Genomic DNA, 28000 nt, shown 5'->3' with positions numbered 1-28000 from the left:
GACAATTAAGTGCATTTTATAAAATTCCAAAAAAAACCTATTGCTATCCATTTATGTATTATAAGTATTTTTTAGTCACAATATGTTACATACGCTACACATAAAGGTCGCTTTCCGGCGAAGAGTCGAGAAAACTATTAAGCTGCGAGGGTAAGTGTGGAATGGGAGCTTGTTGATTATATAACTTAACTAGGACACAGAAACAAATCGCGTTAAATGAATATAATATATCGTTTCAGTATCTTTAGACACAAGTTTATGTAAAAATAAAGAAACAATCTATATTTTCTTAAAGGCTGTTTTGACGTCAACTTTTTCTTCTTTCAGAGTCGTATTTTGCGTGACCTTTCCTACCAGTTCCTTTCAGAGCTCGCGAAGAAAATGCGTACAATCCACTATATCCCCGGAGACGCAATCATTAAACGGAACACAATCAGATCATCTATCATATATATCACCTATGGAGATGTTGAGGTAAGCGCAAAATACGCGTACGATTCATAGTAACGACTTTTAAGTATGTTCTTGTACGTAAAAATCGTATCTGTGGTACAGCGGAGCCTGATCCATTGACACTCTGATTTTTCTACTTCCAGATGCTAACAGCCGAAGATGATTCAACAGCGATTCTTCGGATGGCTCGTGGTACAATTTTGTCCCCGCAAGCAGGCTGCCCGGCCGCATGCACGCGTGCGCATGTAGAAATAAGGGCTGCTACGTTCTGTATCGCACATGTGTTGCATGCGTCTGATTTGTGGAAGACAGCATTGAAATATGGACAGAAGGAACTTATTTTGGCTTCTTTTTATGTTAGCAAAATTGTATTTACTTTCTAATTACTATAAATTACTAAGCATAACCTTCAATTAATGTCTAACCTACCGACTAATTGAAGTTTCAAATAGTTAGCTTAAATTTTTAAATGAATATGTGCAGGTTCAAGTATATTGTAACACGAATATTAGATAAATGTATTTTCAGGAGCACTTGGAAAGAGTTAGGCGACACTACTGTTGGAAAATCCCCGAAAATGCTGCGTACGTATATTTTTTTAATTATATACTAGCAGACTCGGCCAAGCGTTGCTGTGGCTAAGTTTTTTTGTTATATTACATAGTAGTAAACTATTCATGGGAAACGCTAGGAGAACACCAGTCATGAGGACCATATGCTTTACACAGATGCCATTAAATTGTAGCTTATGTGAAACGTTGGTACTTTCAAACACAGCGCCATCTGTTAGAATTGTGAATATCAAATAATGAACAAATAATTTGCGATAAAATAATATTGCGGGTATAAATTGAGATGTAAGCTATCCTATCTTTTAAGTTAGATCAAACTGCAAACGGTGAGCAAATTTGATTGAAATCGGTTCAGTAGTTTAGGAGTCCATAGCGGACAAACAACGTGACACGTACTTTATATATATTAAGATTATAATATATTTAGTACCAATAGAAGATTCTAACAGAAGGTAACCAAGGGAAAAGTGGTTAGATTTTTAAAGTCACGGTGCTTCTATAATGCCGTTCTTCTCTCTCTTCAGTCGGTAGCTCATGTTTAAGCGCCGTGGTCAGCAAGGAAACATCCTGGAGCGGACAATCTGTTTCCACCGGTTTCTTTACAGAGCCTTTCTTATATAGTGTATAGTTTTGAGGACGATGAGTCTTTCACTTGATCGGTCCACCTGGTTGGTGAACGGTTCTTAGGTTATAAATTAATGTGTGTTTTGAATTATATTTTGACAATGCATCCATCTTATGTATAGGGTATTTCAACAAGAAGTTTGTTTTTCAATTGTGGCAAAACCGAGAACGTGATAGTTTTGACATTTAGTTTTTGGCGGTATTCGTAGCAGGTGCTTTGGCAATTATTACAATGAATTCAATTTCGCTCGAAAATCGCATTAAAATAATTCAAATCCACTATAAAAATGGTGGTTCTGTTAAAGTTACATTTCGTAAAATTCGTGATATTTTCGGCCAGCATAATCGTCCTTCTGAGACCGCTGTTAAGAATTAGGTCGCGAAATTTGAGTCGACAGGCTCGGTACAAAATGTGCCAACACCAACACGTGTTCGACCGGGTCGTTCAACAGAAAACATCGCCGCCGTGAGCCACAGTGTTGAAGAAGATCAAAATTTGTCAATTTCACGACGTTCTCAACAATTGGGGTTATCCAAAAGCACAACATGGCGAATTTTGCGAAAGGATTTGGCTTTGAAGCCTTACAAGATTCAACTGGTGCAGGAATTAAAGCTGATCGACCATTCAAATCGCCGCAGATTCGCTCAGTTCATTCAGGAACAACCTGCTGGTTTTTCTGAAAAAATCATTTTTTCAGACGAAGCCCATTTTCATTTGTCAGGGTACGTCAACAAGCAAAATTGTCGCATTTGGGCTTCTGAAAATCCTTAAGCAATTATTGAGAAGGCTTTGCATACTCAACGTGTTACTGTGTGGTGCACTATGTGGTCTGGAGGCGTGATTGGGCCGTTTTTTTTCGAAGATGAGGCTGGAAATGCGGTAACAGTCAATGGATCACGGTATCGCGAGATGTTAACCACTAAATTTTGGCCTATTATTGATGACATGGATATCACTGAAATGTGGTTTCAACAGGACGGTGCCACATGTCACACAGCCAATGAAACGATCAATTTATTGCAAACCAAATTTCCCGAGCGCATAATTTCGCGAAATTCAGCTGTTAAGTGGCCAGCCAGATCGTGTGATTTAACACCACTGGATTATTTTTTGTGGGGCTATGTTAAAGACAGAGTCTATACGGAGCCAATCGAATCGATTGCAGCCTTAAAACTCAAAATCCGTGATGTCATTAACGAAATAGACCCTCCATTTTGCCAAAAAGTGATTAAAAATTTTGATGAAAGAATCAACATCTGTCAGCGTGGTCGTGGTGGACATTTGCCAGATATCATTTTTCATTCATAATTGCCAAACTTTTCTCTTTGTAATACAATAAAAATTTTATTCATTTTCCTCTAAATTCTTTGTTTTATTTTGTTTTAGAAAACAAAGTTCTTGTTGAAAAACCCTTTACATACCACATTTATTTAAAAAAAGAACTTATTGAAGTTATACTTCTTTAAGCGCGTTATGAAAAATTGATGAGAGTGAAATTTTACGATGCCCGCGCACCGTGACACAAAATTAACAGAATGAAGTTGCCCACGGAAGATGCTACGGCATTGGACATAATTTAAAAACAACATTCGAATAATAATAGAATTTATGTTACACTTAATATAAGAGAATACTAATAAATATTTATTTATTGAATTTTTCAAATGTAAACTGAACTTTATTGACTATAATGACTCCTTTTCCAGTCTTTGATTATTTAATTGTAATTAATTATTTGCATGCAATCAAAAACTATTTTTAATAATGCCAAAGAAGTATAACTTCTTACGCGCGTACATAAGTACACGCACCTTTTTTTATAATTGAATTCGTAGTAATTACAAATTTACGTAATATTATTTTAAATTTTAGATATAAGAGTAGCATCTTACATTTCAAACGCAAATTAATGAATTTGAAGGAAGCGAAAATCGGGGAGACACCTCCACTAGCGAAGACAGATGTGATGATGGAAATAGCTGGTTCTTATATTATGAGAAATGTAAGCTTTTTTGAGTAAATGCGTTTTTTACTCTAAATATTATTTAACTAAAAATACCGGTACAATCAGTAAAATACGCAATTATTTAAATAAATACCGGTGCCCAAATAGCGAATTCTAATTTTAAATATAGCTCCAAACTTTTAATTTTCAATAATAACCCATTTAAGTAGTACTGTTTTTCCATCAAATATAGTTGATTGTCTTTGATGATACGAAATTCCACCATTCAAGCTTCATGGCAAATATGGTCTGGAGTTAACTAGATATAGACTAGATAGACCATAGATAACAGTTGTTGGTACAAGACCAGAATGCGAAAATTAAAATGACAGGTTGTTTCTGGTGACCGTTATTCTTCTTCAAAAGTGTGCTTATATTTTTGATCCAGATTTATGGAACTTAGTTAATCGTGATAACAAAATTGTCGGAATTAAGTCCACTATTAGAGTACATTTGTAACGAGGAAAGCTTTATGATTGCCCACAGAATAAATTCTACTAGCAAATAAAATATTTTAAAAGTATTTGCATTTCTTCATACTAATAAAAATTTAAAACTAATACGCCACTATTTTCGGACAATTTTTCTTCTTATAGTGAAGGTTGGCGATCATCATGGCTAGTTTAATTTTGGATGCCGCGCTTCTAAACAATGACTTGGTGCTTTGACCAAACCAAGTTTTTCAACCAGGACGTGCGTCTGCTGCCAGGTCTCCTTCTACCTGCCTACCTGCCTTCGGACAATTAAGACTTAATTATTTATTTCAGAGAGCAGATGCATCCCTGACGGAGGAATCCGACGCCATATGCCTACGAATGACGTTCCCGTGTATTTTACAGCCAACCTCGTCGCTACAAGTCGTATGGAATTCATTTGTGACATGCATAATACTGGCTGTTTGCCTAGTTAGTATAAAACTCATAACTTCCGGTATGTGAGAAGATAAATAAAATATTTGATAAAGAAAAACATTTTTTTAACGGATTTGATTTGTGGTCATGGTGACTGAAGACAAAAGGTGTTGAATGTCAAAAAGTATCACAGCTGTAGAAAAAGTTGTGTTATATGTATTTATTTCCCCGAGTTGGTATCGAAACGTCAGTTAAATTTAAAATTATGTAAAATAATTGTAAATTTATAATAAAACATAACTTCAAATCCGTTAAAAAGTGTTTTTCTATGTCTAAAAGTTATGTCAATAAAAGACAATACTATATTTGATAAAGCATTTCCACATTGAAAACAATACATTATGGTAAACGAACGAAGAGATTGCTTTTAAATTGGATTCTATTCGCCGTGATTATAATTGTTTTAGGTTTTGCACAGACAATTCATCACTCACTTCCCTAAAAAAACAAAGAAATATATCTATTCCGTGGTTCATAAGAGGTAATGGAGTTAAAGAGACAACTATTTTGTTCCATAGACTCATCCATACTACCTGGTGTATAAGAAAGAGGTACCGCTTCAGTTCAGGTTCTATGACTACATCGTGAGCATTATCTTCACACTCGACCTAATCATACACCTCTCCACGGCTGAGAATGTTGAAGATGGTAATTATTCGATTTTTATAATCGTTTTGCTGTTCCCTTGTCATATATAATACTGCTTAACCGATTAGTCTGCGGTTTCCGGGGTACTAATATTCCTTTCAAGTGTAGTTAAAGTAAAATATTGATTCATTGTAGGTAAAATTTGAAACGTTCAAACGTTAATTCATTTAAGTTTTTTTTTCTTTTTTTTTTCTAAAACTAAATTGACTGCCAGTTCTTAAATCAAATTCGTAGATCGGTCGAGAAAAACTGTAAAGAAACTCTTTCTATCGCCATTTTGTTTAACAACATTCTTGTAAGGAGCTTTAAGCATTACACCTCGATCTATGACTAGAATGAATCATAAGAAAACAAAGTTTATATAATTTATGAGGCTATTAACAGTACGCATAGCACGGAGCACTTATTTTAATTTTAGCAATTTTAATGAGAACTACAACAAACTCATGTAACTCGGTAAAGTAAAATGAAAACCATACGGAAATCGTTTAAAAAAAACCGACTTCTAAATAAATTTATACTAATAATACGTACGTAATAAGTATGTAAAAAAATCCTCGAATAGCCTTTATGCCTTAACTACCCTTTTATCATAATATAGATCTGCCCTGCGATTCTGTAACTCACTTTTCTGATAAACAATAAACTACAAACTCCCACCTTTTTAGAATGCCAAATCATAAAATGACTGCTTCACGACTGATTTGAGAGCGACCGCCGATGCGAAAACCGCTGTGTGAGTTCGAAAAGTGAGTTACAGAATCGCAAGGCTGTGATGTGAAATGAATTGTTCTTACAGAATAATATATTCATGCGCTACTTCCAGGTGTACCTATAACCCTTGCCCAAACAGCGTCCCTACAAGCACGAAGCAAATGGTTTATGCTTGATGTTATAGCCACGTTGCCAATATTCGAATTTACTACTGAAGGGCATTTTGCTGGGATTAATAAAATACTCAGATTACATAAGGTACTTGTAATAGTAGTTTATGAAACATGAATATAAGAGTTTTTTTGCTGGGTTTTTATATGGAAAAATCAACTTTTAAAATTGGGGCTGAATTTAATAATAGGTTTTTTGTATAACAAAGTAAAAACAAATAAAACACAGATGTTATTTCTGCAAGTAGCTAAATATGTAGATTTGTTTTGAATGGAATCTTGCTGTTGGACCTTGACAGCTCAGTTTCGGCGAGTGTAGCTCTGCCTGAAAATGTGTTCTTCTCACGACTAGCGTAAGGTATCGTACTCAGCGTCGTTATTGGGAAACTTGCCTGAAGGGCAGCACGGAACTTCACTTATAACGGAAGCTCACTTCCGTAAAACTGTTTACACACCGAAGCCGCCGGCCCGCAGCGTCGGCACGAACCCGGCGGGTTAGTGCCGGCGGGTGAACCCGGCGCTTTAGATGTTGCGAGCCTGACAATTTTCCCGGCGGCACGACAGTCGCGGCATGCAGTGTTCACAATTAGTGATTGCCAAGTGCTTGCTAGTGACTTGTTAAATTTTTTATTTTTCTCTCCACTATTTCTTAAAAGCCGGTGGGCAACCGGTGGTGAAGAGCGGAGAGGGGCGTGCCGCGGGGAGAACGCGCGGGCGCAAGCCGCCGGCAACATCGTTAAAACCAAGGCCGCCGGCCTTGCCCTCCGGGTTAGTGCCGGCGGGGCGGCGCGCGTCTTTGGTGTATAGACAGCTTAATGGGATCATCAGGTTCCGTTAAATTTAAAATGTATCTGGGCCTGTTACGTGTCTTTGTTTTCGGGAAGGGTTAGTGTAGATTAGTCACAATTAAACGTTTTGAAGGAGGATTCTAAGGATTCACTTACATATGAATATACAGTTTTGCGAGGACTACTTTACTTTATGTAAAGTTATTTTGTACCTGGACAAGCTAATAAGCTTATTTTGCGACCGTCTTTTATTACAGGTATTTCGAACGCTTAAAGCCATTGAAGACGAGTGCGTATATCACAGCAATACCCTGAGATTCCTTTCTTACTCACTACTCCTTCTAATTGCCTGTTATCTCCTCGCGGCATTACAACAAGGATTTATGTGTTATGGGTAATTTCTTTAAGTTTTCCCCTGATTCGTTAACGTAAAAGTAGATACTACGTACATTTTTTCTGCAGGCTTGTAGAACATTATAAATGAAATCGTAATTTTTTTTTCAATTTGACTAATAAAATCATTAAATACTGTATTAAGTATTATTACAATGATTAAATACAATTTTATAATCTTTGCTACTGAATGATTAACAACGAAGGATCCAAAATAGTCAAATTTATAATTCTTCTGGAGACTAAAGTTAGTTATACGGAGTCATAGGTTCTTCCGTACCTCATATGGAGTAAGTCGTGAAGTTAAGTTTTTTTTGTCAAAGAAAGTTATTAATTAATCAGAATAATGAGGATGCAACAGTTGTGGGCAATGAAATTGCTTCGCAAGTAAACGTCTAGCGCGTCAAGCTGCACCAACTTGAATTATAACTTAACTCTGTAACTTACGATGGCGATACCAATCCCGACATTTTTCTAGATAATTTCGATTTACCGCAATCGCTATTGGAAGTTACAGAGTACTGGTGTTGAAGTCCAAGCAGTGATACTGGTTCTACATATCTAAGAATTAAAGGACAGTGACGAGCTAGGTCTGGATCCATAGTTGCTCACACTATAAAATGGATTTTTGTTTAGTTTTTTGTAATTTGAATGTTTTCTTTGATTATTAATTGTTTTTTTTTTGTATTGTTTGTTTTGTTTAATAATAGGTTATGATCTCTATATGTATGTCATGTTTGCCTTTAAGTGCTTGTCACATTAAAAATTGTATTTTGTGTTTGTTTTTACCAATGTGTCAGTGTGCCGAGCGTTGGCAAGCTTTTTCTCCATAAAAACAAAAAAAAACTTGTTTTAAAGTTTTAATTAAGATTTCATCCATAGCTTTGGTTACTGCTTAGTGACGAATATAACTCATTCCCCATACTGGACCCCTAAGCCTCTAGATGACACAGTTGAAAGCCGACTCACTTTCAGCCTCTATTGGTCAATATCTATGATTACTTTTACTTGTAAGTAACATTATAAACTCTTTTGCAACAAAAACGGGAACCTATGGAAATTTACGTTCGAATGTCGATTTGAGTTAATGAAATCATATTCTCTGACGTAGTGTCTGTATGCTTATAATCGTCTAAATTAATACACGTGAAGTAAATTCAAGACAATCTTCTTCCATGATCATAGTAAAGCTTTTTTAATACTGTATTTATATCATTAAGGAATGACATATTATAAATATGATTCTTTACATTGTTGCTTACTTACTTTTTTTATAATTAATTTTCTTCTGTTTAAAATGTATCTTAACAATTTTTCCTTTATCAATTTATTTTAAAGCTCACAAACAAGACTTCGGCGCAGCCAACGCTCTAAGTGTGGTGTATGTAATGTTTGTCCTGGAACTATGCATCGTGCTACACATATTTATCGAAGCTGTCTATTCTGCTACTATCATGGTTACCACAGCTATGAGGTACAATTGTTTATAGAGCAGTTATTTACCATTTTATATAATAATAACCTACAGGTCAGTTTTATGAAGTTCTTTTTGTTATTTTTTACAGACCTGTCCCTCATAACAATAGAATTATTATTATCATATTAATCCGGTCAAATTAGACTAAAAAATAGGGGTAAGGTTACAATAATTCGCACTTGGCTGAATATTGGTAGGATTGCTCAATACACTATTATAAAGGAAATGTGAAAAGTCCTCATCGATCCGGCACGTGCAAAAAAAATTACTCCGGTTCAAAGATCACAAAAATGGGTTTTTCGCAATTTTCAGCAAAATTGTAAGTTTTATCATAAAATTAGTTTAGACAAAAATTGTAGATCAGATAATTATCTATAAAAAATGTTTAAATACTTTTTTTCCTAAGAGCCACCGTTTTTGAGATATCACGATTCAAAAAGTTAAAAGAGTTGTAATCGTCATATTATGTATAAGTACACCACGTATATACATCACTGAAGCCGTAATATAAGCAAAAATATCGTTCTATCGGTCAGTGTGACTTACACATATAAAATATGAAAATTTCGGATAAAAAAACCCCATTCCTTTATTTTCTACGCCAGTGTAACCTTCAGCAACATCGATCTGGAGTGAAAACACGTGTTTATTGTAACCTATTTTTTCTAACCTATTTCGTGCTGTTGGAAAAGACTGGGGTTGGAAGTTGGTCGACAATTCATTAGAGCCAGTTCAGACTTTACTTCCACCTGCACCAGAAAAACTACTAAACACCATTTTTTGCAACTGTAAAAAGGGATGTAGTGCTAAATGTGGTTGCAAAAAAAGTTGGACTGTTTTGTTCTGTAGCATGTACTAACTGTCAAGGCCGGTCATGCTCCAATGTTGAATTGCCAACAATTGAAGATTCATTTGATGTTGACGAAGAGACATGCGATGTGTCATTATTGGGACAATTTATTAACACCTAGAATGAAGAAGATAAAGAAGAAGAAGGAGAAGGAGAAGAAATAGAAGAAGAACAAGAACAAGGGAAAGCAGAAGTTAATGATGATTTAGATTCAGACGGATAAATTTTCTTATTTTTTGTAATTTACACCCCTTTCATCATTTTCAACCCTTGTCAATATCTACAGTTATTCAATAGTTTCAAATTAAACAGAATCATAAAAGATCAGTGGAATAGGCCTACCGGGGAAACCACATTAAAAAAAAAGCGCTAAGTACACTACCTCAAAGGTGGCGTGGAAACGTGTGCATATTATGACGATTACAACCCTTTCAACTTTTTGAATCGTTATATCTCAAAAACGGTGGCTCTTAGGAAAAAAGTATTTGGACATTTTTTATAGATAGTTATCTGATCTACAATTATTGTCTAACTAATTTTATGATAAAACTTACCATTTTGCTGAAAATCGCGAAAAACCCATTTTTGTGATCTTTGACCCGGAGTAAATTTTTTTGCACGTGCCGGATCGATGAGGACTTTTCACATTTCCTTTATAATAGTGTATTGAGCAATCCTACCAATATTCAGCCAAGTGCGAATTACTGTAACCTTGGATGTCTAAATTGACCGGACTATATACAAATCTTAATATATATAAATTACGTGTCACGTTGTTTGTCCGCTATGGACTCCTAAGCTACCGAACCGATATCAATCAAATTTGCACACCGTGTGTAGTTTGATCCAACTTAAAAGATAGGATAGCTTACATCTCAATTTATACCCGCAATATTATTTTATTGCAAAATATTTGTTTATTATTTGATAGTCACAATAATTCTAACAGATGGCGCTGTGTTGAAAGTACCAACGTTTCACATTAGCTACAATTGAATGGCATAACCACCAAAAAAGCATGGTAGTCCCCATGACTGGTGTTCTCCTACCGTTTCCCTTGAATAGTTTGCTACTATGTAATATAACAAAAACCTTAGCCACAGCAACGCTTGGCCGGTCTGCTAGTAATTATATATAATACAGTTAAGGTACTCATGTTATAATAATCTTACTTCAGGGAAAATTACGACGCGTGTATTGAGAACGTCACCAACTTCCTAAACAAAAATGAAGTGGAACCCATACTAACGAAAAGATTCAAGTCTTATCTTGAGCTTTGCTGGTACACCGATAAGGTATTATTTATTATATTTTCCTCAACATCCCCGTCTTCTGTCCTCTTTTTAGAATTTCCCTACATGTGTGAAAAATTTTAACTTTGGAAAAACATCATAGACCGTTTTTATCAATAGATAATATTCGAAAACAAATTTTGGATCGCGGAGTGTGTGATGAGATTCGGGAAGATATTTTTTTTATTTTTTTTTATTAAACATTAAAACATCCTCGTGATACCCTTGGCTTTGCACTACTGTTTTATAATGAGGCGACGAGCTTGGATAAATTTAATGAAGTAGTTTTAGTTATATTTTAAGCTAAGAGGAAAGGTTTTATAATTTCTTAAATAAATTAAAAAATACTAAATACTATTTTTAGGCGTATTCGATGACTAATAAAAAGAAGTCAATATTTCACGACTTGCCGCCACATGTACACCAAGACATTGTGACGAGGCAAAGAAGCAAATATATGCTGTGCATACCATTTATGAAGGTACCTGCCAATATTGCCTCAAGCTAAACATCGCGCCTTTAACCTTAAAAAATCATATACCTACTCATAATTTAATATTTAAAAAAAATTTTATATCTTATATTCAATTATGTTATGTTTAGATGTACCTACACATTATTTTGATACTTCTTTTGGCGCGTTGGGGAAATATGGGAATAATGTCTACGATGCGCGCGCACACCGTCACAAAAAATCGACACTCTGAAGTTAGCTATAGTCAACATTTTAGTTTTTTGTTTTTTTGAAGTTATACTAATTTTGGCGCGTTAGGGAAAAATGATGAGAATAAATTTTTGAGTAAGTTTTTCGCCACTATAACTTCTAACGCGTGTACATAACACACACTTTTTTTATGATAATTTCCAGCTACTCCACAAAGAGGAATTAAAAACTATAGCATCGAACGCAACCTTATTTTGCACTTGTCCAAATGAGATACTATTAAACACTGGAGACATTTCTAATGAGATGTATGTCGTTAAACAAGGGATATGTGAAGTAAGAAAATTTTGTTAACTCTTTAGACATTGTGATAGCGGGAAAGTATCGCTTGGAAACCTTCTTCGACCTTCTTCTTTTTTTTATAGAATAGGGGGCAGAGGCTCATCTGATGATAAGTGATACCGTTGCCCATGGACTCTCCCAATGCCTGAGGACTTGCGAGTGCTTTGCCGGCTTTTTAAGAATTGGCACGCTCTTTTCTTGAAGATATATAATATATATATACACATTTAGTGATCATATGCGTGTTGTAAGGTCAAATATGTCACTTTTATAATGGTAAAAATATATATATAATATCATGATTTTAAGGTGTTGTGTCCAATAACAAAAACTGTTGTTCGTGAATTAACCACGAGACATCATTTTGGTGTGGTTGTTTGTTTGCTGAGTAAGTATATAGTACTTTACATTTTAAGCTTTAAATTACCCTACGCTACGATTACCTGATAATAACGTTGACAACATCATAGTCCGGTCAATTTAGACATCCAAGGTTACAATAATTCGCACTTGGCTGAATATTGGTAGGATTGCTCAATACACTATTATAAAGGAAATGTGAAAAGTCCTCATCGATCCGGCACGTGCAAAAAATTTACTCCGGGTCAAAGATCACAAAAATGGGTTTTTCGCGATTTTCAGCAAAATGGTAAGTTTTATCATAAAATTTGTTTAGACAAAAATTGTAGATCAGATAATTATCTATAAAAAATGTCTAAATACTTTTTTTCCTAAGAGCCACCGTTTTATTAGGGGTAAGGTTACAATTATTGTAACCTTACCCCTATTTTTTAGTATAATTTGACCGGATTAATCAATACAGCTTTTTCGATATTTAGTTACGAATACTTTTCAAAACAAACATCGTATATTCATGCTTACTCGTACAGAACGTAATTTTTATTTATTTAGTATTTATTCTAAACCACATCGTAACAGTATTTAAAAGTTCATGACATGAAAATAGTTAAGGCTACAGAAATATAATTCCTGAAATTTAAGTACAATTTACTCTGAAAATTGAAACCCATTATTTATACTGTTTATTATATTATTAATTAATTTTATATAACTGTGATTATGTTTTATAAATATAACTATACCCTCAGGAATTCCTTCATTTTACACTATCAGAGCAGTGACGCACGTCCAAGTGTTCTCTATATCCAGAAAGTTTCTGAAAAACATAGACGAAATACCACAGATTAAAGATGCTATTGAATTTGCCAAAGAACAACCGGTATAATTTTTACAATATTATATTTTCTATAGTAAAAATACTATTTAAGGATTTGTCTTTCACAAGATCTGTCTTTCGCTCGGCTGTGGGACGTCGAACATCGTCCGTCTCCATTCTGTGGTGGCAACACTTGTGCAATTTAAATGTGCTTGCGGAGCTGCTACGCGAGCTGCGTAGCAAATTTTATATTGCAATAGTATTGCCACCTACAATCTCCCGACTTTAGGATTATGTTTGCGGACGAGGTCTGTTTGGCAGGCCTCTCGAAAAGCATAACTACATATTATAAAACCTACTTAATGGATAAAAAATCTATCTTATTTAATTTAACTTTACGTTTAGGGTGCTTCACGCCAATAATTGTTGTAAGCAAGAGAATCTCTTGACTAGTTTTGAGTTTATATCCATTGTAGAAGTTTTATTTAAAAGTATTTGACGTGGGTTTGGGTGTGTGCTGCCCTTTTATTGTTTGAAAGGAAAAGGTGCCCATTTATGCTGCAGCTGCACTGCTGAAATTTGTTTTCTATAGAAAAAAAATTAAAGTCATTTCTTTGTAGGAGTTCGAGTTCCTTCAGATGCCGTTTCCATCATTTGTGACATATGTTCCTCCAAAACCCATACCTAATGTGGAACGATTTCCATTACCTAGGAAACATGAGAAGGACTCTGCATTTCTACACCCATTTAATAGACTTGGTTTCTTATCTATATTAAGGTAAGCTGTAGTTAATATTCTTATAATATATACTTAAAAAAGCAGTGGCTCAGATATTTGTATCTGTTTCAAGATCATATGTTTTTCCCAATAGGCATGGAGGTGATGTGTCTTCTGAGCCTGACACACACTGTTATTGACATGGAACCATATATACAAACTACTATAAACGATAATCTTGAGTTATGAGAAAACTATGTGGAACCAGCTGCCCACTGAAGTGTTTCCAAACAATTCGACTTAGGGTCCTTCATGAAAAGAGCGTACCAATTCTTAAAAGGCAGACAACGCACTTCTGGCAATGCGAGTGTTCATCGGCGGCGGATGTATCACTTAACATCAGATGAGCCTCTTGCCCGTTTGTGCTATTAAAAAAACCATTTTCAGGAACTACGCTATCCAACGCGAGCCTTTCAGGGCAACAGCGAAGTTCCATTCTAAAACAGAACCAAAATCTTGTAGGCAATTCGTAAAAGTTGGACATAATTTTGAAATCATCAAAAATACGTAGTATTTTTACACGCTTTATATTAGCTTCACCTGTATGTATGTATGTAACCGACTCCTTTGGACTCGATTTTGACCCACTTTTAACGGACAGATTTAATTCAAACTTTGCGCACCTGTCAAAGATCGATGACAATGCAATAATCCGAAAAAAAAATGAAAAATATAAAAAAAAATTAACTAAAAAATAAATAATAGTTTAAAAAAACTAGAACACACGCTTTATATAGAAATAAGAAAACTAAACTAAAAAACAGAAAATAAATTTTAATAAATATTAATTAAGAATAATGTAAAAAATAAATATAGTTTAAAAAAACTAAAAAACACGCATTTAGTGAAAAATTATTCCTAATTTAGGCTGAAAATGGTAATGAACAAAAAATACTGGTATTATTGTGAAAAAACGTGGGTTGCTCGATAGACGAAAAATATGGCACAGAGAGAAAATATGACCATTTTCAGCCTAAATTAGGAATTATTTTTCACTTTTTAGTTTGATGTGCTTTAAAAGCGTGTTTTTTAGTTTTTTTAAACTATATTTATTTTGGTTACATAAATTATTCTTAGGTACATATTTCCACGTTACACAATACGTCCTGACGGACCGTATTTGGCTCGCTACGAGTGGTTCCGAGCTGCGTGTGCGTTGATTAGTGCTATGGTCTTTCCTGCCTGGACATACTTGATTCTTCAGTTCGAGAACCTTTACTATCTCAAAAATTTTCTAGATTTTTCTGCTTATTTGGACATGTGAGTTTATAAAAGCTTATTTATGAGTATTATTTCATTAAAATTCTGTAGCTCGCTTTATTTAATAACTTACCCAAAAACTACTGTCTTTTGATATTTTTCCTTCCTAGAGTTAATAGAGATAATTATTTTATTTTCTGATTATTTTATATATGAGCGTGTCTTAAAAGAAAATTAGTATTTCTAGTAAGTATATTTTTTATTATTTTGGGTCACATGATTATACCGCGAGTCTGTTAATATTATTTTTTATTTGTTATGTGGAACAGTTTACAAAGAGTTCTGGTGGGATACTACAATGATAAGGGTCTACTGGTGTATCATCCGGCAAGTACAGCAGCTCACTATTTAAAAGGCACCTTTCTCATTGATCTCCTTGCATGCCTGCCCTTAGAAAACCTGGAAATTGTGATTAAGGAGACCTATGGTAAATAATTTTATAGTATTCTTAAATTTACTTAATGAAACGACACCAATTGGTACCAGCACAAAGTGTACTATGTAATTGTACCCCTTCCGAGATTATTATGATAAAATAAAATCTATCAAAATCAATTAATTAAAAACGATAATCCCCTTTATATTAAGTTGATTACAGCATATTGTTAAAAAGACAATATGTTTTATTTAATGTTTCACGACATTATCGTATTGGCATAGTCTGTAAGGATAATGTATGTATTTCTATAATAAATAAATAAAATGTTTACCTTATTACAATTTGGCCATAGGAACGTGAATATAAATGGCATGCAGTAATAAAAAGTAATTGTTGGTTGACTTGGTTTGAAAAATAAAACAAGTCAAGATCGCTCGCCCACATTTCTGCTCGGTAATATTATGTATGTCATGTGTCCACACCTATTTCACCATGCCTCCTGCTGATAGAGGACAAATCTTTGTTTTTAATTTATTTTATTATTATTTATTACTTAAGATGTCATGTGGAACATCGTGTAATGGTTGCAGCTCCTTACTAATGTTGTGTAAAACAAAAAACGATTAAAGAGAGTGACGGAGACTTTATTCCCAGTTCTTCTCTTCCGTTCTACGCCCTTGATTTAAGAACTGGCAGTAAATGTAAAATTAGGCGCATTTAATGTATATTCGTACATAAGCGTACATTGTGTTACCTAAACTTACATAAATAAATGATTTTTGACTTGACTTGACTCATATAATTAATATAATTAACTTAATATCATTTATCAAACGAAATTAAAGTATATGCTTTCCTAATAGAGATATTCTTCATGATGCTTTTCCTTTTAACACCTTGTATAACTTAAAAACTCGTAGAATATTCAGTGTACTTGTTTACCTTTTTCCTCACTGACTATTAATTTACAGAAGGGAGGTACTTCTTACGTCCTACCTCACAATACCTATCCTTGAACCGGCTCATACAGCTTTATCGCACGCCGAGCGCTCTCCTCACATTGAAGGGATGCGTGCGAAAGGATATTATTATTGTGTAAGATTAAATAAGTTTCATATATGTTACCTAGTTTTCAACTCGTATATGCGCATTTAATACTCGCTCTTACTGAAGAAAACATTGTGTATAAGTTGGCCGTGTGTGTCAGGCACGGAAGGCTGATCACAACCTTGCCTATTTGAACAAATGATGACATGTGACGATATGATGACAAATTAAATACGAATCAGATACAGGAATCTGTTACATATGAATACCACTTTTTACATATTTACTTGTACACTACGCTTTACCTGCTTTAGCCTAGGGCTAGGCGTTACGTGCTAATTGCGATCCCGCTTACTACAATTCTGATTTTTGTCAAATAGACATCCCTATATAGGTTAGTAAGACATCAAGAAGAAATCAACTAGAAAGTCTATGGTGTTAAAAAGTTAATACATTTTCAGACTGAAGGCGATTCCCCCATTCTTAGCTCTACTAAATGTGCTTACGTGTTTAATTATTTTTAATTCTGTGAAAGTTGGATTTGATGATGCGGACTACCAACTTGTACCATTTGGCGATGAAGGTGGATCATGGATAAATTTATACAGGAATGTTTGTAAGTTTCAGCTGTTATAAAACTATTTAATACTTGGGCCGCGTACGTTAGACTCTAGTATTTTATAATTACACTGTTTTAAAGTAAGCCTACATTTGTATCTATTTAAAAACAGATCCTCTGTTCTGTCTCTACAGTGCAAGCTAATTAAAATAATAATTGTTTAAGAAAAAAATTATTGTGTTCCATTATTTTTTTTAATACAACTATTTCTGGGTTAATTTTATAATACAGACTTACGGTTTCTACGGACGTATATTATCTTAATATATATAAATTACATGTCACGTTGTTTGTCCGCTATGGACTCCTAAACTACCGAACCGATATCAATCAAACTTGCACACCGTGTGTAGTTTGATCCAACTTAAAAGATAGGATAGCTTACATCTCGATTTATACCCGCATTGTAATTTTATTGCAAATTATTTGGCACAATTCTAACAGATGGCGCTGTGTTGAAAGTACATACCAACATTTCACATAAGCTACAATTTAATGGCATAGCCACCAAAAAAGCATGGTGATCCCCATGACTGTTTTTTTCCTGCCGTGTCCTTTGAATAGTTTACTACTATGTAATATAATAAAAACCTTAGCCACAGTAACGCTTGGCCGAGTCTGCTAGTTTATTATATTGTGAGTTCATGATCGATAAGGATCTCTTCAACCCCACCTTGGCGACATACGACATTAAGTCAAGTCATACTAGGAGTTTAAAGTTGTTATGGAAGAATGGCAAAAGCACACTATTGCGTTAATGAATACTAAAATACAAGAATTAATTCTAGTTCGTTTCAACATCACTGAAAATTCCTGGAACCTACATCTGGCGACGTATTTCTGGGTGGTTTACGAGACAACCAGTACGGGATATAATACATTTAGCCCTAGTAACTTTATAGTCATGAGGATTTTGATTGCTGGAATGATTATTGGTGAGAAAGTCATATATACAATTCATATATACCATATGTACATTTTTGCGCCAGAAATGTCTTGTCTATGTCGTAGCCATTGATATACAAAAAACCCAAGATGCACACTCAAGGTCAAAAAAACGTCTTCAAAAAATGAGCGCAACATTCTAAATTGTGCGCTCATTTCAAATAATCTCGCGTCTAATAAGTGGAGTCGATGTTATTTATTTGTGTTTTTTTTATAAATAAATTTATGTACTTTTGAACTTTTTTGTGTGTAGTTTTTGACAAATAGGTATATTTACGCTATATAAAGTGTAGGTCAGGAGGTAGCCAATTTAACATTTTTTTTTAATTTAAAGAAAAAACTTTTTAACCGGATTAAAGTTATGTATTATTATAAATTTACAACTATTTAACATCCAACACCTTTTGTCTTCAGTCACCGTGACCACGCACTCTGTAAAGCACCCGAAAAGTCGGATAAATTTAAAATTATGTTAAATAGTTGTAAATAAAAAAGTCATGTTCGACTCCACTCAATACCTTGTCCTACCGACCACGGTCGGTCGTAAAATTTTATTGCTTTAAGTACGTATACACTGCGTCGTAATAACAACTTTAAGCAATTCGCGTAAGGTTGATTTTGCAATAATGTATGCTTGTAACATATACTGTTATAGAAAGGGACAGAAATAGTGTTTCGGGACACTTTCGAGCGTTACTTTTATTCGAGACTGTGCATCTTGGGTTTTTTGTATATCAATGGTCGTAGCCAACTAACTTAATTAGCCGTTCAATGTTTTAATGAAACGTCATCGATCCAAGTCATTTGCCTAGCTGTTTGACCAACTGGCTGAACATCTTTCAGGTCGCTAGTTAAAAGGCTAGACTGTTAATTGAACGGCTAATTAAGCTAATTGGCTGCGACATCTACATTATAATAGTACTGATTCCTTTTAAGTACTACTTTAGGTTTTTTTAATATAAGGAATTAGCATTATTGATTTTACGGCAACAGTTTTAAGTACGCCAGCGATAAAACTACATTTATCATAATACTAGTGATCCAACTCGGCTTCGCACGGGTCAGTGTGACCCGTAAACCTTTGAAAAATATATTTCAAAACCTTCCCTTTTAATATTATAGATATTATTGATAACCGCTATAAATTCCTTTTTTTTTGTTCGACTGTTTTATCGTAGTAACTTAGTTTGCCAATTTGACTACCGCGAAAGAGTCTTTTAATATCTCATATAGCCTATGCAACACAAATAAAGTCTCTTGGTCTCTCTATTGGTCTGTAGATTCAGAGATTATCCCCTACATTCTCACGAACTTTACCCCCTCATAATATCAGTATAGATAAATAAATAGTCTACCGCGACAAAACTTAAAACAAAGAATTCTCGGCACCAGACTTCCCAATTTTAAAGGCATTGATTTTCTTGCGTTCAAGAGTATTAACAATTATCTTATAAAGTATTATGATTAGGCATATAAATTAAACTAACAAGAATTTTGTAGGAGCAATGATAACTACTTACTTCTCCGTTCGCGTCATCAGCACTCGTGCTAATGTCAATAAGGCACTGGCTTCTTTCCAACAGCATATGCAGGATATTGAGAGGTTCATGAAGAAGGAAAATTTGGAGCCTGCGCTGAAAAGGTACTTATTAACTACAGAAAAATAAAATGTTCTATGTTTGACAATTTAATTTAAATTTAACAAACCTATAACAATCCTATTTTTATCGTATTACAAGAAATTATTTTCTATTTTTTAATTATTAGTCTGTTTTAGACAAGTTTTAGAGTATTATAAACTAAACTGGGATAACATGGGTGGCATGGACTATCGAAAAGTATTAAAACTATGCGACCACATCACACTACGTACTGATGCCATTGTCTTCATCTATGGACCTACATTTTCAAAGGTTATCTCTTGAAAAATAAACTTTTTTCACTAACTAAATTCATTATTTACTTCCGTGAAATAAGCGAACAAAAGTAAATTTCGAGCAGTGTTGGCCGCTGAAGCCACTGAAGCCACTAGGCTTCAGCGTGCGACTTTCATACCTGAGGTCGTAGGTTCGATCCCCGGCTATGCACCAATGGACTATCTTTCTTTGTGCGCATTTAACATTTGATCGAACGGTGAAGGAAAACATCGTGAGGAAACCGGACTTGTCTTAGACCCAAAAAGTCGACGTTGTGTGTCAGGCAATGGAGGCTGATCACCTACTTGCCTATTAGATGGTCATGAAACAGATTCAGAAATCTGAGGCAAAGACCTAAAGAGGTTGTAGACCACTGATTTATTTTTTTATTTTTTTAAAGAAAATTACTAATTTACAATTTTAAAAACGGGAAATAGTGAAAATGCGCTCCACTCTAAAATTAATGTTGCCACCTATTCGTCAAAACCCCGACTAAGCACATTTAAACTCATAAACATACGTCTACCTACCTACTGTGAATCCATCCTATTTACCATCCTACTGTGAATCTTTTGTCTATGATTTTAGAATATTTTGCATATTTCATAAGAAAATTTAAATTTCAGTGTCCAATTGTAAAGAAGAGCGACATAGCGTTATTAAGGATTATAGGGCGGGCTGTACATACGCTCCACTTCCTAAAGGACACGTGCATCATATCGCAGGATGACGTCACATCCGATTTATATATTGTTGATCAAGGAGTCGTGGAACTGAGATATTATGACAATGATGGCATCATTGAAAGGGTTAAGTTAGGGAAAGGAAGGTTAGAAAACTTTTTTTTGAATCTAAATTATAACGAAATATGCGGAGGAAACCGGGTAGTGAGCCATTGTGAACTTGTTTCATTTGTAATTTTTAGTATAACTCTACTAGTCTACTTGGAATTCGTTTGGCACAGTATTTTTTTTAAATCTGAAGGCTTTACAATGTGATGCATATGATTTTCTTCCATGCAAACATTTTCTGTGGATAGGGCGTCAATATAGAGGACGGAGATTTTCCGATATTGCCTCCGTTGTTAAGAAATCCGTATACCTATGAATCTCATACTATAGAAATACTATACTAATTGAAAAACTTAAATTTTATTATCGTTCTAATGCGAAACCACAAGTATTAAAAATAAGAATGATCATTCGTTGCTTAGTTTTTCTCTCTCAATAACTTTACATTAACTTTTCAGTCTATTTGGTAATTTACGATGTCTTGTGACCATGCGTAGTACGGTAGAAGTGGTATGTGTGACCCAAGTACATCTATTGTATATGAATACCGTTAAGTTTTACAAAATCATCGCTGAATTTCCCCATATTCTTGATTTATTGGAAGAATACCTAGGCCGTAATGAGGTAATATGTCTTTGATATTCGTGAATACTTAAATTATACTTCTTTAATGAATATTTTGAAGTGATACATCAAATGCGACTTCCGACAAGGTTCTACCATGGAGGGGGTAAGAAAGCACTGTTGCGTTAAAAGTTCATCGATCCTGGGGAGGGGGAATAGAAAGAGACAGAGCGAGAGTAAATGCGTAATTTCGTATTTTACTTTAGTTATCATAATCCCATTGTAAATGTTATAGATTTGGATATTTCTCCACTCGAAAATGATAAAAATGCGATTAACTGTGAATTGTAAGCAATGTTAATAAAGTTTGTTTATAGAAACAATACGATTTCACTTAAAATCAATTTCTACCCCTTCCTTTTTTTCATTTCCTCCATGCACTATTTTTTTTATGCAGTCCCTCGCTTACTATGACTGTAAGCGATATTTTGAATAATGTAATAAATTCACGCTTCTATTCGTTAAAGTTGTAATTAAGTCAGTCTTAACTGCTTTTATGAGTCAGTGGGGATGCGGTTCTTCAGGTCTCAGGACAGTCCTTTCTAAATCGTTCGGTTTGTGTCAACCACGCTGATACTACCCTTGTAAAACAGGTATAGAAATGAATATGCCCCAGCATACACATACGTATAGCATAGACATTCCTTATAAATAGAAAATTAATTATTTTTGTTACAACATCCAATTTCACTGGGATTAATTCATTGGATTTTCAGTTCGTATAAAATCCAAATCTGCCTTCCAGAACTATGTAATGGGAACTGAGGAAGTTATAGAATTTAATACAAAGGAAGTGAACACTTCTTTAATATGGACAATTTTCCAAAAGTTTATCGCTGTAACCCAACATCAAATCTCAATCGTACAAATTTACCTGATTTTCATTTCTCTTGGATGTATCTACGCTGATGTGTATAACGCTGGTTTTCAAGATAATCGTACAAGTTTAGTAGTCGCATTGTATTTAATGGATTTGGGATTTTTATGGAAGTTTTTAATTTATATTCTCATGCCATATTCTGGGAACGAGATGGTGGCCTCAATTTGGAAGGAAAGACGCAAGTAAATCCTTTTAATAGTTTTTAAAGTGTAACTTACTTAACTCTACGAAAGCGCCCGAAGCTTAATTATCCGCCCGTCTCACTCTTTCGAGAACTGAATATAAATATTGGGATACATACAAATGTTCGTATTACAAATAGCTTGAACGATCGAGAAAAAAAAATTAGTGGAGCTGCAAACTTTTAGGTTTGGTTCTTAGATTTGTATGTCTGTTTCGTGATCATTATTTTTGTCTTATAGGGGATCAGTTTTGTGCCTGACACACGACGTCGATTTTCACGTCTAAGGCATGCCGGTTTCCTCACGATATTTTCCTTCACCATACGAGAGTTAAGTGCAAGTGTTAAGTTAATTAAAAAAAATCCATTGATGTACAACCGTGATTCAAACCACGACCTCAGGGTAGTGAGCGATACGCTCACGCCACTATAGGCCATCACTGTTCAAATGATGATGATAATCGAAAAAAAATCGGTCATAAAATAAAACGTGCTACTAGATCTTACCGAATTACACATTATCAAATTGTTTTCTTTAAAAATTATCATAAAACCCTTTAGGCATAAAAATAATTAGTTGCACTCTTTTAATTAAATTGCTCTTTCGTAAGTGTCAAATTAAGTTTACACTGACATGAAAAATAACAGATGAGTACTTTGGTAAAAACGGTATGATTTTTTTCTATAAATAAGAGGATGAAGATCTGCGAAATTTGGATTCACACAAAATGGCCTACCAATAAATGATTCAAATTTTAGATATTTAAAACGTGAATTCAAGATGGATTTGATATCAGTTATACCGTTCGAAGCTCTTTCATTATTCAGTGTAACTAACAGATGGTTGGTGTTTTCAAGTTTCCGCCTAAATCGACTGTTTCGAATCGTAAGTTTAAATTTTTCCCAAGCATTGCCTCCTTACACAATATTCGCCTACTTTTATATATATTTATATGGAAAAAATCTGTTTGAAATCTTACTGTACTAATATTATACATAACAAACTCGAAAAACCGGTGTTTTTGCGAAACGAATTCACATAATAATGAAATTTATTTGCGATTTTGTTATGCGAATATTAGTTTGAAACATTCGTGGTCGTTTACAATTTATGAAAGGAGAAGCTATTTAGGCGATACCTATGTATATTTAGTTGTCAAGGTGTCTGTGATGTATTTAATAATAATTAACTAAATTTGCCGCCAGGTAACCGTATACAAATGCCTTCAAAAGCGTCATGAGAGTATTTCAGTAAACCTGATATTTACGACGACTGTATCCGTGTTTATTTGGATGACGTTATTCATCCATGTATCCACTTGTATCTGGTATTTTATTGGCGTTATGGAAGAGGATATTTCACCTAAGTCCTCTTGGTTCTATGATGGTAATTTAGATTAGATTTATTTGATTTCATTGCAACAAGCAAAAAAAGAAATATTTATTTGTATGTTATTTAATTTCTATTTCAATACATAACCCTATGACTGTGGAAATTAAAGCCTTAACTTTCCAAATGTTATTTTTAAATAATTTATTTCTTAAGACTATAAAAAGAGTTTATTCGTTCTTTAAACTTTGAATGTGTTGTGTGAACTAACATTAACAAATTTGTTAAAATACTTTTTTCAGTTAAAGGTCGTCCTCTTTGTCAGAGTAAATATATTTGTTCTTTGTACTTCGTATTAACCACCTTTACACAAAATGGAGTCGGTGATATTTTGCCAAAGAAACAATCTGAGGTAGGGATGTCACAATATTTTTACACGCTTTATATTAGCTTCACATGTATTTATGTATGTAACCGACTCCTTCGGACTCGATTTTGACGGACAGATTTAATTCAAACTTTGTACACTTATAAAGAATCAGCGACAATATAATAATTCCATAGGTTTATCTCGAAAAAACAATGAAATTATTTTTAAGTCCCCAAAGCAATACGATTAAATTGTGACATCACGTATTGCTGCTAGGACTAAAAAGTGGAAAATAAATATAGTTTAAAAAAGTATAAAACACGCTTTTAAAGCATATCAAACTAAATATGCTTTAAAAATGCTAATATTCTCGATGTGCTTTAAAAGCGTGTTTTATAGTTTTTTTTAACTATATTTATTAAATTTCCCGTCTCTGTCGATGATTTACGCGAATTTATTATATAATGTATTCCATTTTTACCCCGACATGAGGGGGCGATAGCTGGCCATGCATCGTTATAATTTCAATCAGTTTCCACGTTTTAACCTTGATCGCCTGTGTTTGTGTTTTTTTTTCTTACTATAATGTAAGTGCGTGCTTCTATTTTGCCTGCTGATGCTATATATAATTTGCCAAGTGAAACTTGGCGTAATGGTTGCTCTTCCCCACAATTTCCCTGTACAATACTTGGATAACCATTGAAAAGAGTGTCCGAGTGTTTCTTCAAAGATCTTTTCACCCTAAGCCCTTGATTTGGGAAGTACCACTTAAATGAAAATTTAGATCTTCCTTTTTTATATAAGATTAAATAAATTTTGATTTTATGACAAATCATTAATGATACATATCAATAATACAAGTTGACCAGTCTAGAAGCACAGTCGTATTTTTTCTTCTTACTTGGCTAGACTATCTGTAATGTTTTAATGATTTTTAGGTTATATTTGTTTCAATACTTCAGCTAGTATCTACAATGGTATATATGATATATGTCGGTGAATTCTCAAATATTATACAGTATTATTCATTTCGGTCTTTTGGATATTATTGCAAGATTATCGAACTGCAGGTAATGCATTTTTAAAAGTTAAGCGTTTTGAGAAAATAATACGCTAGTTAATGAAAGACATGACATTTCTCACATTACTAAATAATTTCGATAATTTTCCAGGAATTCCTCAAAAATAACCGTGTCTCCCAAAACTTAGTAAAACTGGTTCACAAATACTCGCTGCACCTTTGGTCGGAATCCCGCGGTGTTCAGTTACCAGAATTTTTAATTAATGCGCCGAACGGTCTCAAACTTGAGGTCATGTCTGCGGCGTACTTGTACCATTTACATGCTGTGAGTATAAACAAAGACTGAATACTCGAAATAATCCTTATCATTTTTTATATCGAATCCCTGACGATTAATGAGAGTACATAAAACGAAATATAAACTGACTCATTAAATCGTATTTTCGAAACTGTTACAGATGGATCTTATACGTTTTCACCCCATACTAAATTAAACAAAATATATTTTATATATAACTAGTGGACCCGACAGACGTTGTCCTGCATGATATTTCAAGCAATTAGTAAAGCAAAGTATGAAAGTACCGACTGCAGCTCCATCTGGCGGGCTGATTTGTGAATCTAAACCATTCCCAGATCCCCTTGAACACACACAAAAAATTTCATCAAAATCGGTCCAGTCGTTTGAGAGAACTCAGTGACATACACACTCACAGAAGAATTATATATATAAAGATTTCGAATATCGTTGTTCCAGCATCCTATATTTAGGAACTGCGAGCCAGTTTTCTTACGACAGTTAGTTGGTTGCTTTAAGCTCTTTACTTATAGCAAAGGTATACATTTTATATTATTTTTTATTTTAAATTGCCCACCATAAAATGTAAGGAAGTGTGCCAAAAAACTTAAATTATGTAACCATTTTAAAAGCAGTCTCAGTCAGATTTTTGTCATATTATTTTAAAGAACTTATAAATTAATATAAAATTTCGTTTGTTAAGGGCTATATGTTGTAAAAGAGAACGAGAGAACGGACAGCCTTTACTTCGTTCATTCAGGACGCGTTCTAGAAACTACCGAACAGAATTGCATCACTCGACTATATTTTGCTGGAGAGGACTTTGGAACGGTATGAACTCAATTTGCCTTGTGATTTCATAGGATAAATATACTATGTTCATATTTTTTACCATATACATATATGCTATTTGCTAAGATTGCATTATGAGACTTCAGAACAAAAATATTTTAGTGCCTTTGATATAATTTTAGCATTTGTAACATATAATTGATATACCTTTATGTAAGAGATATGAGAGAACTATAAAGTTCACAAAAGAGCTTTGCTTAATTTGTTAAATAGCTTAAACTAAGATAATGTTCATGAATAGTTTTGTTAATGTTCATTAATATTAACTAAAATATATTAATAATATTCTTTCATTATTTCAGCTTCATGGTCTTGTTCACAATCTTCCCTATACACACTCTTATGTAACAGTAATGAATTCGCAAGTATTATCACTGTGTCTAAACGACTGGGAACATTTATTACAGCATTTTCCTGACAGTAAAGAAGTTATTGAAAAATCATTGACGAGAGATGACAATTCACCTGACGATAAAATAGAAAAGGAAAAAAAAGAACGAAGGGTTACAATATACCACGATTTTAAACACTCATCTAAAGAAAAGATAAATTCAGGGAAATTAAAACCCCTTTCCAATAAAAGAAGCGAAGAGGCAACCGAATCGCAAGGTCAATCAAGTGATGATTCAAACACGTGGCCTGTTGATAATCGGCAATCTCTAGCAGAACAAAATCTCAATACCTATGAGCCGCCTAAAGAGGTTCCCTTTGCTATAAAATCTTCTGAAGATGTCTCAACTGTTGATCGAAGGGAAATAGAATCGGCGAATAAACTAACTGACCAAGATGTTTTAAATGAAGAAGAAGAAGCTACAGAAGCGATTTTAGCTCGGATGGAAGCAGTTAATGATTCTACTCAAGAAAATATAGATTCCCTACCTTTAGTAGGAGACAAAACTTTAAACCGAGAGGTTTCAAATGCTAATTTGGATGTTAAGCAAATGAAAAGCGTTGACGAATATATTTTGGGACGATATGGTGAATATGCATCAGTAACAGACTCAAGTGAAAAGAATGATGTACAGGAAGTAACCGACGACACATTTGATGCTCCGACGTCTACATCACGTCTAAAGCAAAGTATACATGTAAAGTATAATGAGATGAGTGAAAGAAAAAGTTCAACGATAGAATTGCATGAATTAAAGCCAATGCGAGATTTGTCCACAGATGAAAGGAATTTCAAGTCCCTTGATAGTGATACAGATCCAAATACGACAACAACGACGAATAACGAAGATGATAATAAGAGTATAATAACTCGATTATCAGCGGAGAGCGACAGCGATTCATCTATCAATAAGAAAAGAACCAGCTCCAAATAATAACTAATAGTATTTGAAAATATTTTATAGTTATCTGACTTTACTAATTAATTTTCATGGCATTACAAGTATTATAGTTTCATAAAAAATATTAAAAAAAAATATTTTTCATAGTCATGATGCACACAGACATATTCAAAACGCACCCCTAATAAAGGGAATTATAAAACTGAGTGGAAGTTTTTTTGACCTAATTAATAAAATATTTTTTTTGTGTAACCGATTCAAGCACTACTAATATCCAAATGTTCATATTCATCGTTTTAGTTTTACGGATGATATTATTATTTAAAACAACTGATG

General features: G+C 33.9%; 1 protein-coding gene across 1 annotated transcript; it reads left to right on the top strand.

The window, feature by feature from the left end:
• The first annotated feature begins 254 nt into the window (after nucleotides 1–254).
• On the top strand, nucleotides 255–27934 carry LOC125051263. The gene is made up of 35 exons (XM_047651474.1): nucleotides 255–474; nucleotides 597–809; nucleotides 982–1037; nucleotides 3523–3652; nucleotides 4423–4560; nucleotides 5085–5214; nucleotides 6041–6186; nucleotides 7144–7280; nucleotides 8162–8289; nucleotides 8618–8753; nucleotides 10784–10901; nucleotides 11263–11379; nucleotides 11767–11898; nucleotides 12214–12292; nucleotides 12744–12770; nucleotides 13014–13144; nucleotides 13702–13859; nucleotides 14937–15119; nucleotides 15389–15546; nucleotides 16470–16593; nucleotides 17007–17161; nucleotides 17953–18099; nucleotides 19610–19751; nucleotides 19887–20022; nucleotides 20652–20854; nucleotides 21275–21440; nucleotides 22186–22502; nucleotides 23261–23387; nucleotides 23708–23888; nucleotides 24134–24243; nucleotides 25140–25271; nucleotides 25374–25547; nucleotides 25980–26058; nucleotides 26224–26351; nucleotides 26675–27934. The coding sequence occupies exons 1-35, from the start codon at nucleotides 382–384 to the stop codon at nucleotides 27695–27697; spliced, it is 5754 nt and encodes a 1917-aa protein (XP_047507430.1). The 5' UTR covers nucleotides 255–381; the 3' UTR covers nucleotides 27698–27934.
• The last annotated feature ends 66 nt before the right edge of the window (nucleotides 27935–28000 follow it).

The sequence above is a fragment of the Pieris napi genome, chromosome 7 (assembly GCF_905475465.1).
Source record: "Pieris napi chromosome 7, ilPieNapi1.2, whole genome shotgun sequence".
Lineage (NCBI taxonomy): Eukaryota > Metazoa > Arthropoda > Insecta > Lepidoptera > Pieridae > Pieris > Pieris napi.
The sequence above is the reverse complement of the archived record's forward strand: the minus strand, read 5'-3'. Positions and strand labels throughout refer to the sequence as shown.

What these genes read in the sequence shown, in the direction of transcription:
- LOC125051263 (XM_047651474.1), top strand. Translation starts at nt 382, where the DNA reads ATGCGTACAATCCACTATATCCCCGGAGACGCAATCATTAAACGGAAC. An exon ending in ATCTATGATTACTTTTACTT is followed by an intron (nt 8,290 to 8,617) that starts GTAAGTAACATT and finishes TTTATTTTAAAG; the next exon opens with CTCACAAACAAGACTTCGGC. An exon ending in TTGGAGCCTGCGCTGAAAAG is followed by an intron (nt 19,752 to 19,886) that starts GTACTTATTAAC and finishes AGTCTGTTTTAG; the next exon opens with ACAAGTTTTAGAGTATTATA.